Below are 11338 nucleotides of genomic sequence, written 5' to 3' on the forward strand. Positions count from 1 at the left end.
TGGAGGCCTATGCTAAGTGGGAAGATGATGATGGGTTTGTAATGTCAATTCTATTTCGAGCCATGACTGATGATGTGCTACAGATGGTGGAGGAATGTGAAACTACTGAGGCGATATGGAAGACATTGGGGCATTTGTATACCAACGAGTCTGATTTTATACAGGTTCATGAATTGATGTGTAAAGCTGCTAGTATGCAACAGAATGGGCAACCAGTAGCTGTGTATTTCACCAAGCTGAAGAATGTATGGGGTGAAATTGATCAGAAGCATCCTTGCAAGATCAAGAATCAGGAAGATCTTGTGTGGTACCAGAAGAAGAAGGAGCTAGAAAGGGTTCATGTATTTCTGAGAGGGCTTGATGAGAAGCATAGCAGTGCCAAGGGAGAATTGCTCAGAATGACAGACCCTCCTAGTTTGAACACAACTTTTACATACATCTGCAAGGATGAGTCTCAACAGGAGAATGTCAAACATGCACAGGTTGAAGTATCTAGCCTAGCTATTCAGGCCAAGTCACCGACACCTTTCCTTCAGCAGCAGAGTTCAGCCCCACTTCATCAGCAAGGGTTCCCACAAGGCTTCACCAACCGCCCTCGTCCTCAATGTTCTTATTGCAACGACCTTGGGCATGTTCGGGAGACTTGTTGGAAGTTGAACCCACACCTTCATTACTAGAATAATGTCATTAGACATCACCACTATTAAATCGGTCAGGATTGCACCTGATGTTAAAAACATGTTAACATCAGTTTGTGAAGAAACCGATTTCTGTTGCTATTATGGACATCAGTCACCAAAGAAAACGATGAGAAAATTTTTGTTCGAAAAATTTGAAAAAACACGGAGGGACTAAGTTTTAAAGTTTGAGAACGCGGGGACTAATATTTCATTTCCCCCCACACTTGGTATTTTTTTCCGCTTTCTCTAAAACTGTCGAACCCTAGCTAATTAATGACTTCATCAGCTCACCTTGTCGACCTATTCATTCTCCAAGCTGAAGTTCATCGAGTCCCCGACCTCCTTCTCCGACCCAAGCCGACTAGAGCCGCCTCCGACCTGACCCCGAGTCCCGACCTCACCCCATGTTCCCCTGCCTCGCTTTCTGACCTCGAGTCCCCGATTTCGTTCTCCAGACCCCGATCTCGTTCTCCGCCTCCGATCTGACTCGATTCTTCTACACTATTTATCATCATCTGCACTCAGGGACGGAGACACTACAGATCGATTTTGGTTCCACCTTCCAGAGTTGCAGGCTCTAGCAATCGAGCCAGCTCCCCTTTCAGTTCGCCTGAGCCACCTCCACTGCGAGTTTGCATCTCTGCGACTACATGAAGGATTCAATCCCTGAATCTCAGGTAAACACCGTAAACTGCTGATTATGTTTGATAATTGGGAATGGGTTGTCCAGATTCTTGATTCATGATGTTTGGTGTTTTGGGTGAGGTGTTAAATTGATTACCCAACAGTCCAATACCCGTTTCTGTTTGTCTGATTGTTGCTGGAAATGAAGAGGCAAAATCTCCACAAGTTAAGTGGTGCTCTGGTGCTGGTGCCATCGTAAATCATCTTCATCATCTTAGGTACCAATTTCTCTTCTTTTTGGTTTTATGAGTTTTGGTTATTTTAGAAATTGGATGTGTTGATAATGTATGAGTTCTGCAACGATTTTGATTGCTTGGAATTGGATGTGTCCAGTTTGAATGATCTGCAATTGGATGTGTTGAGTTTGATATTTGATATTGTGAATCATTAGAGCAGCTTAGAGTAGCCATTTAATTCTATCTGTTGGAGTAGAATTCCTACATATGTAATAGTAAAACAAAATATGAGAACCAAACTATGAACTAGAAACACTTATCTGGACATTCACTCTCTCTATCTACTGTTGAATTTAGGAGACAGATGTACCTAATTAACTTTGATGATTTCCTTACTCTACCCTTGTATTAACTTTCTGGCAGATTTTCTATTTTAAGTGTGTTAATTTGATATTGAGGTTTTTCAATGTTGATATAACTCCGAACTTCCTCAGGATCTATTTTATGATAATCACCAATGTTGATTTTACCTATTTTAATATGCTTTCTTGTTTTCTGGCATCTGTTTGCCTCTTTCCATTTCGATCTGCAACTGTATAAAGATTAAAGAATCTAATCTTTAGTGTATATTTCGGGTACTTCAGAATGATGATGGTGGCTGGGGACTACACATCGAAGGACTTGCAGGGCTTTGGTTCCAGTTTTCTGTGATGGGTAATGCTCGAGCCATTGGTGCGTTTCCGGTGCTTGTGTTAGTCCAGTTCTTTGTTATTGCAGCAGAGGCAAACACTCAGGAATGTAAGTTCTCTTCAATTGTTATGTTCTTTCTCAAAGTGAAGCTAATCAGTTTTCCTTGATGGTATGGCAGCAGACATTGGTTTTTCTTCTTTAGCTTTGTTAATAAGCACCTTTTTCCATCCCCTAGTTGTACAAAGAGCTTTATGTAACTGTTTCTGCTTTACAAGCTTCTTGTAAGTCACTGACTGTGGATTGAAGCTTTAAACATGATTTGAATTTTGGATGCAGATGGTTATATGCAGATTCTTATGGATGAGTGGAATATAAAACCTCCTAGTTGGGTGAGTGCCGATCCTTGTGACGGCTGGGAAGGTATTAAGTGCACCAATTCACGCAACACTGCCTTGTAAGTTCTTGGTCTTCACCTTTTTAGTGCTCCTGGAAGTTGCTTGCTTCATATTTTATGAGGATATTACCGGAAAAATCTTAAAAACAGAATGCTGCTTTGGCATGGTAAGTTGCACTAGCCAAATTTTATGGAATATAGTGTTTTTCTGCAGTGAGATGAGAATGGCTATAGTTCTTTTCAATGTTATTTTTCAAGGTACACAGAAATCTATTGATAAATGTATCAGGATTTAGGATGCAGAATCATGACTAATAGTAATTATCTTTTCCTCAGGTTCTCGGTTTACGAACTTTGTGGGAATACTTAGCCAAGGCCTAAGAATAGCTCCTCCTGAAGCTCCAGCTACTGGTTATATGGTTTGTTTTCTTTGTCTATGTATATATCTGTATTCATGAGCTCAAGAAGGCCACAGTGAGCTCATTTGCATCCCCCCTTATCCTTTCTTTTTCTTCTATCCTTTTTCATGTGTGTTTTGATCATTTTGATATTCTGTATATATATTGACATCATGTGTCAACTAATTTTAACTCCCGTAAAAGTTTTCAATTTGACCTGTGTAAAAAAACAATATACTGGATTCATCAGACTTATTATTTCTTACAACTTTTTCCCACTTAACTTATCTTTATGCATTCTACTGTCATTCAGTATATGGATAAACCTCCTAAGGGAAAGCACTCTACGAAGGGACTTGGCAAGAAAAAACCTGAGTCGGACTATGTTAAATGGAGAGATGATGTCACTGTGCCCTGCGGCAAACTAGTGTATTCACATGTCAGGGCCTCTGAGCTGATGTATAATGAGTATATTGTTTATGATACAGCTCAAGTAAGTTATGAACTCTGTTCTTGTTTTTTTATCTTCTATATGGGATAGTGGCAGTTTCTTACACTAAACTTTACGTGTTTATAAGATTTTGATTTAAATTAATTCTTTACTAGTAATACTAGAAGTGGCAGCTACATTAACTGGATATCAGTGTAAGATTGTGTACACTTCGGGTTCTAATTCTTAGAGCCGCTCTAAATAACTGGATATCAACCTTTGCCTAGTGTTGGTACACTACTAATTTTAGAAGTTGTTCTCTGAACAGGTTAAGATGCAATTTCTATTGAAGGTGAAGTCCACTTAAGGTTAGTTCCAGTTCTAGCAGGACCAATTAAAGTAGCTGGGGTCAGTATTTACTGATTTATTATAAAAGTTGTAGAAAGGCCTTGATTTTCCGGTCTTCATTCATCAGGAGGTTTCCTTTAAATAGTTTTTTTTTTTTGGTACTCATTCCTTTAGCTTCTGTTATAATCTGACTGACACAATACAACATAAGTGATACTCCTTAACTTGGTTACTGGGAAGAGTTTAACTTCACGTGGCAAATATTTATTATCTGGGTAACCATGTTGTTTTGACAACATGCACCAATCTATGGTTTTAACTGACAAGCACTAACATATATTAATTGAATATAACCTATGATCTGCAGATTAAGTATCACTCTCCTGAAGAGGAAATAGCCTTTGGTCCTCCTGGTTGTTGGTTATGGGACTATTTAAGAAGAAGTGGAGCTTCTGGGTTTCTGCTACCCCTTTCTGGTGGAGCAGATAGCTCGTCTGTGGCTGCCATAGTTGGCTGCATGTGTCAGCTTGTGGTAAAAGGTTAGTTTTTCTAAACTATCCTATTTACCATTTGTTTCATTTATTTTTGTGCCATTGACTTGTGGGCTGCATGATGCATGGATTGTAACCATATGTGAAACGTAGAATACGTTGATCATTAGCCTTGCATGCTCACTCGTGATAGAGTTTACATATTCCATATTAGAACCATACCATTTTCAAGTAAACCTGAGCAAGCTTTTTGCATATAGTCTAAAACAAAGGTTCTAGCAGATGAAATTGGCGCATGGCATCTTGATATCAGTATAGATGGTGTTATTTCTGCACTTCTGACGCTGTTTCAAGCAGTGACAGGAAAACGACCACGATATAAGGTAAAAGTTATCTACCTTCAACCTCTTTTCCTCCTTGTGTGGCTCTATTGGGATCAGGATTTGACCATAAGCAATAATGCTATACATGATTCATCAATGTGGTTTTTGGTTGACAGATAGATGGAGGATCTAATGCTGAGAACTTAGGTCTGCAAAACATTCAAGCACGAATCCGAATGGTGCTGGCTTTTATGTTTGCATCACTTCTACCTTGGGTTCATAACAAACCTGGGTTTTATCTTGTTCTGGGTAGTTCCAATGTGGATGAAGGATCGGAGAGGGTATACCCAACAACAACTTGACGAGGTCCGCATTGAAGTAGCCGACTACTTACAGACTCTGCTGTAGGTTCTGACCAGTTTCTTGATTTTGAGTTAGGCTAGCTTTTAATTAACTTTTTTGTAGCAATTATGAACAAACATGAATACTAATTGCTAGGCTAGCCTTGTAGTAGGTGAATTGGGGTTTTATTTTGCCCATTTTGTAAACTGTTAAGGATGATGATTTCAGATATAATACTCCAATATTCAAATCACTCTTGTCAACTATTGAAATTGCAATTTATAACAGCAGCTACATATTTTGTGGACATCATCCTCTTTATAGAATGTGATGTCTAGATATAAAGTTGAAATCAGTTTTAACCATAAAAACTGATGTCTAGTAATACAGATAAAATCGATGTTACTAAAATATACAGACATCGATTTTTTGTCGAAAACGATATGTTACTGAGTACCAGACATCAGTTCCAAAATGAAAATCGATGTTACTGAAATATACAAACATCGATTTTTTGTCGAAAACGATATGTTACTGAGTACCAGACATCAGTTCCAAAATGGAAATCGATGTTACTGAAATATACAGACATCGATTTTTTGTCGAAAACGATATGTTACTGAGTACCAGACATCAGTTCCAAAATGGGAACTGATGTATGTAACAGTATCAGTCATCGGTTCTTAAATCAATAACGATGTTAAAACGCAAACTTGTGTTATGTAATCTATATTTCTTTAAGCATTAAATACAATAAAATGTGGGTTTAACAATAGTAAAACATGTAAGTTTGTTATCATTTAAACCTATTTACATCGATTTATAATTAGGAACCGATGTCTACACGAATACTAGACATCGGCTAAAAACCGATGTCTGCATTTTCCGGATCTTTCTCATCACCCACAAAGACATCGGTCGGGTTTTTGTTTCTCATCGGTTTTTGGCCGATGTCTGGGGCCATAATTCTAGTAGTGCTTAAACCTAAAAAGCAAGGTTATCGTCCTAAGGCGAAAGTAGTTGTTGTTCAATTGGTCCAAGAACCGGATTTCTATGGAGTGGCTGGCCAAGATCATCATACAGTAGGTGGAGTTACTCCTACAGCCTCTATAGCTGGTCGAGGTAAAATTGGTATGGCTTTAAAGGTTTCTAACTTTGTTGGTTCCGATACATGGATTATTGATTCTGGTGCCTCCGATCATATGACTTATGACAAATCATATTTTACTGAATTGTCTTCCCCACCAGTGTCCTATGTAACCAATGCCAATGGTGAGGCCTTTCCTGTGTTAGGGTCAGGGTCAGTTCGTATTACCCCCACCTTAGAACTTCATAATGTGTTATATGTGCCTGACTTGTCTCACCATTTGATATATGTTCCCCAGTTGAATACTGAGTCTAAATGCTCCGTAACCTTTTATCCTATGTATGTGATTTTTCAGGATCTTCTCACCAGGGAGATAATCGGTCGGGGGTATCTGAGGGGCAGGTTGTTCCATCTGGATCAGACATACGCAGGAGAGAAACCAGTAGCACAGTCCCGCGCCACTTTGACTTCGAGTTCTGACAAGCTAAGTGAAATTTGGTTGTGGCATCGCCGTTTAGGGTATCGCTCTTTTAGTCTTATGAGAAAAACCATGCCTACTTTGTTTATTGGTGTGGATGAGTCTATTTTACATTGTGAAACATGTGTTTTGGCCAAGAGTCATCGTGCTACTTATTCTCCTAGTATTTCTAATAAAAGTGTTTCTCCTTTTGAGTTGATTCATTCTGATGTTTGGGGGCCATCTAAAGAACCCACTGTGTCGGGTATGAGATACTTTGTGTTATTTATTGATGATTGTACGAGATTGTCATGGGTTGCTCTTCTAAAAACCAAAGATGAAGTCTTTCCAGCTTTTCAAACTTTTTGTACTCTCGTTCAAACACAATACCATAGCACCATTAAAGTCCTTCGTTCTGACAATGGGGGGGAATATGTTAATCATGTTTTCCAAGAGTTTTTTACAACCCATGGGATTGTTCACCAAACTACATGTCCACAAACACCAGAACAAAATGGAGTGTCTGAAAGGAAAGACCGTCATTTACTTGATATGGCTCGTGCCCTTCTCTTTAGTGCTCATATGCCTAAGTATCTTTGGAGCGATGCTGTACATGCTTCCTCCCATCTTATCAATCGTCTTCCATCTAGCGTCCTTCAGGGAAAAATTCCATTTGAGGTTCCTGCATCTGAATTCCCTTGCCTTCATTTCATAATCTTCCAGCTCGTGTCTTTGGTTGTGTTACCTTTGTCCATGTTCCTAAAAACCAGAGGTCTAAGTTGGATGCCCGGGCACTTAAGTGTGTGTTTGTTGGCTACGGAGGGTATCAGAAGGGGTACAAGTGCTATCATCCACCTACCAGGAAGTACTATGTCACTATGGATGTTACCTTCTTTGAGGCATGAGTTATTTTTCCTCTTCAGATACAGCTCTTCAGGGGGAGAATTCATATTTTGAAGAACTGTATCATGGAGAGGGGGAGGAATCAGAAGGAGGAGAAGAAGAAGTCACACAGGCAGGAGGTATTTTGAAAGATCCAGATGAGACCATCAGCTCGCCACCTCTTGAAGCAGTAGCTCCAAACATCCACACACCAGTTTCTATGGCTAAAAATGAAGTTGAAGACGTAACTGCCCCTCCTGCCATCGCTTCTACCCCTGACCCACAGCTTCCTGGTACTGAAGATCACTCATTTGAGGTATGTCCACCCACTAGTACTAGTAGTAGTGAGTCTAATGTTGAGCAATATGTGTTACCAAATAGGACAACTCGGGGTCAATCAGCCCAAAGATATGAACCTACTCTTACTGCCAAATCAAAATACCCAGTAGCTAATTATATGTCCACCAGGAGGTTATCTAAGTCATATGAATCATTTGTGAATCAAATATCTGCTGTGTCAATACCTAACAAAGTGCAGGATGCATTGGGGGATCCAAAGTGGAGGAAGGCAATGGAGGAAGAGATGGAGGCGTTGCAGAAGGACAATACTTGGCAACTTGTGCCTCCACCACAAGGCAAGAAGGCTGTAGGTTGTCGTTGGGTGTTTACCGTGAAGCATAATGCAGATGGATCAGTGAATCGGTACAAAGCACGCCTTGTAGCAAAGGGGTTTACTCAGACGTATGGTATAGACTATGATGAAACATTTGCCCCTGTTGCCAAGATGAACATTATTCGGGTTCTGCTCTCATTTGCTGCTAGTTTAAACTGGCCACTCCGACAGTTTGATGTCAAGAATGCATTTCTTCATGGAGAGTTAGCTGAGGAAGTGTACATGAGCCTTCCACCTGGGTATGTAGTTGCTTCTCCTGGTGATTTTGTCTGCAGATTGAGAAAATCTCTGTATGGTCTCAAACAGTCACCTCGTGCTTGGTTTGGAAGATTTTCACAATTCATGCGGAAGGTTGGTTACAGACAGAGCAACTCAAACCATACCTTGTTCCTCAAGCATCAACAAGGGAAGGTAACAGCTCTAATTATTTATGTGGATGATATGGTAATTACTGGCAATGATACTGTTGAGATGGATAGACTACAGAGACAGCTAGCCTCTGAGTTTGAGATAAAGGACTTGGGTGAACTTAAGTACTTCTTAGGGATTGAGGTAGCCAGGGGGAGAGAAGGAATCTATCTGTGCCAGAGGAAGTACGTTCTTGACTTGTTGACAGAGACAGGTTTGTTGGATTGCAGACCGGTTGATACTCCTATTGAGCAGAACCATTGTTTGGCTGAGTATCCAGATCAGGTACCTACTGATCGAGCTCGCTATCAGAGGTTAGTTGGGCGCTTGATTTATTTAGCTCATACTAGACCAGATGTTGCATATGCAGTAAGTGTGGTGAGTCAGTTCATGCATAATCTGAGTGAGAGCCACATGGATGCTGTTATGCGGATTTTGAAATACTTAAAGTCAGCTCCAGGAAGGGGAGTACTGTTTTCTAAACACAACAATAGTCTTGAGGTTTGTGGCTTCACAGATGCAGATTGGGCTGGAATATTACAGACAGGAGGTCGACATCTGGTTATTTTACCTTTGTGGGAGGTAATTTGGTTACATGGAAGAGTAAGAAACAGAAAGTTGTGGCACATTCTAGTGCTGAGGCTGAGTATAGAGGTATGGCTCACGGAGTGTGTGAATTGCTGTGGCTGAGAAATCTGTTACGTGATCTGGGTTTCAAACTCAAAAGTACTATGCAGTTGTATTGTGACAACAAGGCAGCCATTGACATATCACAGAATCCAGTACAACATGATCGTACTAAGCATGTGGAGGTTGATCGTCACTTTATAAAGGAGAAGCTAGATGCCAAAATTATTAGCTTTCCTTTTGTTCCGACTGAAGAGCAACTTGCAGATGTACTTACCAAAGGAGTTTCCAGGAAGGCGTTCTATGACTCACTAAGCAAGTTAGGCATAGTTGATGTGTATGCGCCAACTTGAGGGGGAGTGTTAGCGTGAGTCATAGCTTAACGTTAGGAATAGAATATATTGTAATTATTTCGTAGTTAGTACTTACCAATTGTATTCCTGTAATCTTCTTTAAATACCTCTACTGTGAGATGAATCAGATATCAGAAAATTCATTCTCTAAATCTCGTCTTATTTGACTATCAAGCACCCAAATAGCTTCTACGTCCATTCCTTTAGCTTCTTCTTGGGGATCAGCCTTACCATGAAAGCTGCTATGAGCGAGAATATCTTGTATGCAATGTTTGCAAGACATCTATCCAAGATGGTCAAGTTGAGTATAAGGAATATCCATTCTGGCGACGAAGATATTGTTCCTCCCATGTAAATGATGGGACTCCTAGGTGCTGTAGCTGTGAAAGATTGAAGCCAAGGGACAAAACATATTATAAGCTCGATGATGGTCGAAAACTATGTCCGGAGTGTAAAGATTCCATTGTCAATATATACTGATAATGGACGCCAATCCATTTGCCTTGAAGTACGAAACTTTTTTAAGAATTTAAATGTGAAAGTAGAGAAAATTCCAGTGCGGTTGGTCAGCAGACAAGTCATAATCGATGCCATGAAGGAGGGAAATGATGGTTCTGATCGCCAATTACCGATAATAAGATCAGTCTGCTTGTTTGAAGAGCTGCTTACCAGTGCTGTTGGGGGGAGGCCGAGCCAGCTTTGCTGTGAAATTAATTTTTTTTTAATCTGGTACGGCCTTATAATTCCTAGAATATTGACAGGGTCACTTCTAGCTCAACAGATGATGAAGGCATGGCTAAGGCTTAATTGCTGTCCGAATATGAGCCCTGAGGTTGAAAAAGGTATCTGCCGATCGATATTTTGTAAATAGGTGGTTGGAGTACTACTCTTCTAATTCTGATTCATCTAAAAAATTGTCTGAGTTTGAGAAGAAGCTTTGTAGGAAACGCAAAACTCAGTTGGAATGTGAAGCATTAGTGACAGCTAAGAACACTGTGTGCAAGCATAATCTAGGGAAGACACTTGAAACAATCCGAAGGACGGGAAAGTTTCCATCTGTGAGCCCTGAAATAAACAGATAAAATAGTTCTTACTTGTTACTGTGTGAATCCACACCATTTCCTTTTGAGCTCTTGTATTTATACTGTCTGAGTAAGAATTTGGAACTTGTTCATGTAATCATGCCTGTGTGATTTTCGATCATCTGGAGATCTCTACAATTTCCTAGTGATGGTTGCTTGTGTTCTTCATTTGAGACTGTTTGAGTCTTGCATTGTTGCTTTTGTCATCTTATAAGTCTTTTTTTTTTTTTTTTTGCTGGGCTTCTCACTCTATCCGCCAAATATATATATATATAGAGAGAGAGAGGCCGGTTCTGAAGCGGATGTCCGCACTTCGCTAAAGTGCGGACAGCGACACAACAGCAGCGTTCCAGGCGGCGACGGCTGCTTGGGGCTTGGCGGACGGAGGCCGGAGGCATCCCAAACGGTCCTAGGCAGCGATTGAGGTCAGAGGAGGTTGAGGTTGCAGGTTCTGGGCAGCGACTCGACCGGCAACTGCAACTTTCTGGGTAGAGCTGCAACCTCGTCGCCGGCAACTCCACCCGACTGCAGACCGGTCCGTCCTACCCCTGGCCTCCGTCCGGCAAGCGGCGCCGTGCCATCGAAGCTTGATCGAGGCTGCTGCGTCGACGTCCGCACTTTAGCAACAGTGCGGACGTCCTCTTTGGAACCGCTCCGTGTGTATATATATATATATATATTAAGAGAAGAGGCTTTGTTAGATAAAACTGAAAATGTTGACAGATTTAACCCTGAAAGATTAAAAAACTTTGAGAACAAATTAAATCACAAAAATAAATAGGACAATTATAAAATATATTTTTATTAAGAAAA

The 11338-nt window shown here is 40.4% G+C and overlaps 2 protein-coding genes across 5 annotated transcripts; both read left to right on the forward strand.

Moving 5' to 3' along the window:
• The first annotated feature begins 967 nt into the window (after window positions 1-967).
• Window positions 968-4551, forward strand: LOC133726231 (poly [ADP-ribose] polymerase 1-like). Of its 4 annotated transcripts, none has more exons than XR_009855336.1 (7): window positions 968-1582; window positions 2185-2338; window positions 2567-2791; window positions 2961-3043; window positions 3336-3515; window positions 3629-3820; window positions 4168-4548. XR_009855336.1 is itself a non-coding variant. In XM_062154060.1 (6 exons), exons 3-6 carry the CDS (start codon window positions 2776-2778, stop codon window positions 4342-4344), a joined length of 456 nt encoding a protein of 151 aa, XP_062010044.1. In that variant the 5' UTR covers window positions 968-1582; window positions 2185-2338; window positions 2567-2775; the 3' UTR covers window positions 4345-4551. The 4 variants fall into 4 exon arrangements, 1 of the variants encoding a protein (XP_062010044.1); XR_009854993.1 differs by having other exon boundaries at window positions 971-1582; window positions 3781-3820; window positions 4168-4543; XR_009855140.1 differs by having other exon boundaries at window positions 973-1582; window positions 2567-2684; window positions 3781-3820; window positions 4168-4542.
• LOC133726103 (glutamine-dependent NAD(+) synthetase-like) lies at window positions 4468-5268 on the forward strand. Its single transcript, XM_062153579.1, has 3 exons — window positions 4468-4485; window positions 4552-4674; window positions 4791-5268. The coding sequence occupies exons 1-3, from the start codon at window positions 4468-4470 to the stop codon at window positions 4974-4976; spliced, it is 327 nt and encodes a 108-aa protein (XP_062009563.1). The 3' UTR covers window positions 4977-5268.
• Window positions 5269-11338: the final 6070 nt, after the last annotated feature.

This window comes from Rosa rugosa, chromosome 1, assembly GCF_958449725.1.
Source record: "Rosa rugosa chromosome 1, drRosRugo1.1, whole genome shotgun sequence".
Taxonomy (NCBI): Eukaryota; Viridiplantae; Streptophyta; class Magnoliopsida; order Rosales; family Rosaceae; genus Rosa; species Rosa rugosa.

Coding starts and splice junctions, on each gene's coding strand:
- LOC133726231 (XM_062154060.1), top strand. Junction 3,044..3,335: donor CTCCAGCTACTGGTTATATG/GTTTGTTTTCTT, acceptor ACTGTCATTCAG/TATATGGATAAACCTCCTAA. Junction 3,516..4,167: donor TTGTTTATGATACAGCTCAA/GTAAGTTATGAA, acceptor TATGATCTGCAG/ATTAAGTATCACTCTCCTGA.
- LOC133726103 (XM_062153579.1), top strand. Junction 4,675..4,790: donor GAAAACGACCACGATATAAG/GTAAAAGTTATC, acceptor TTTGGTTGACAG/ATAGATGGAGGATCTAATGC.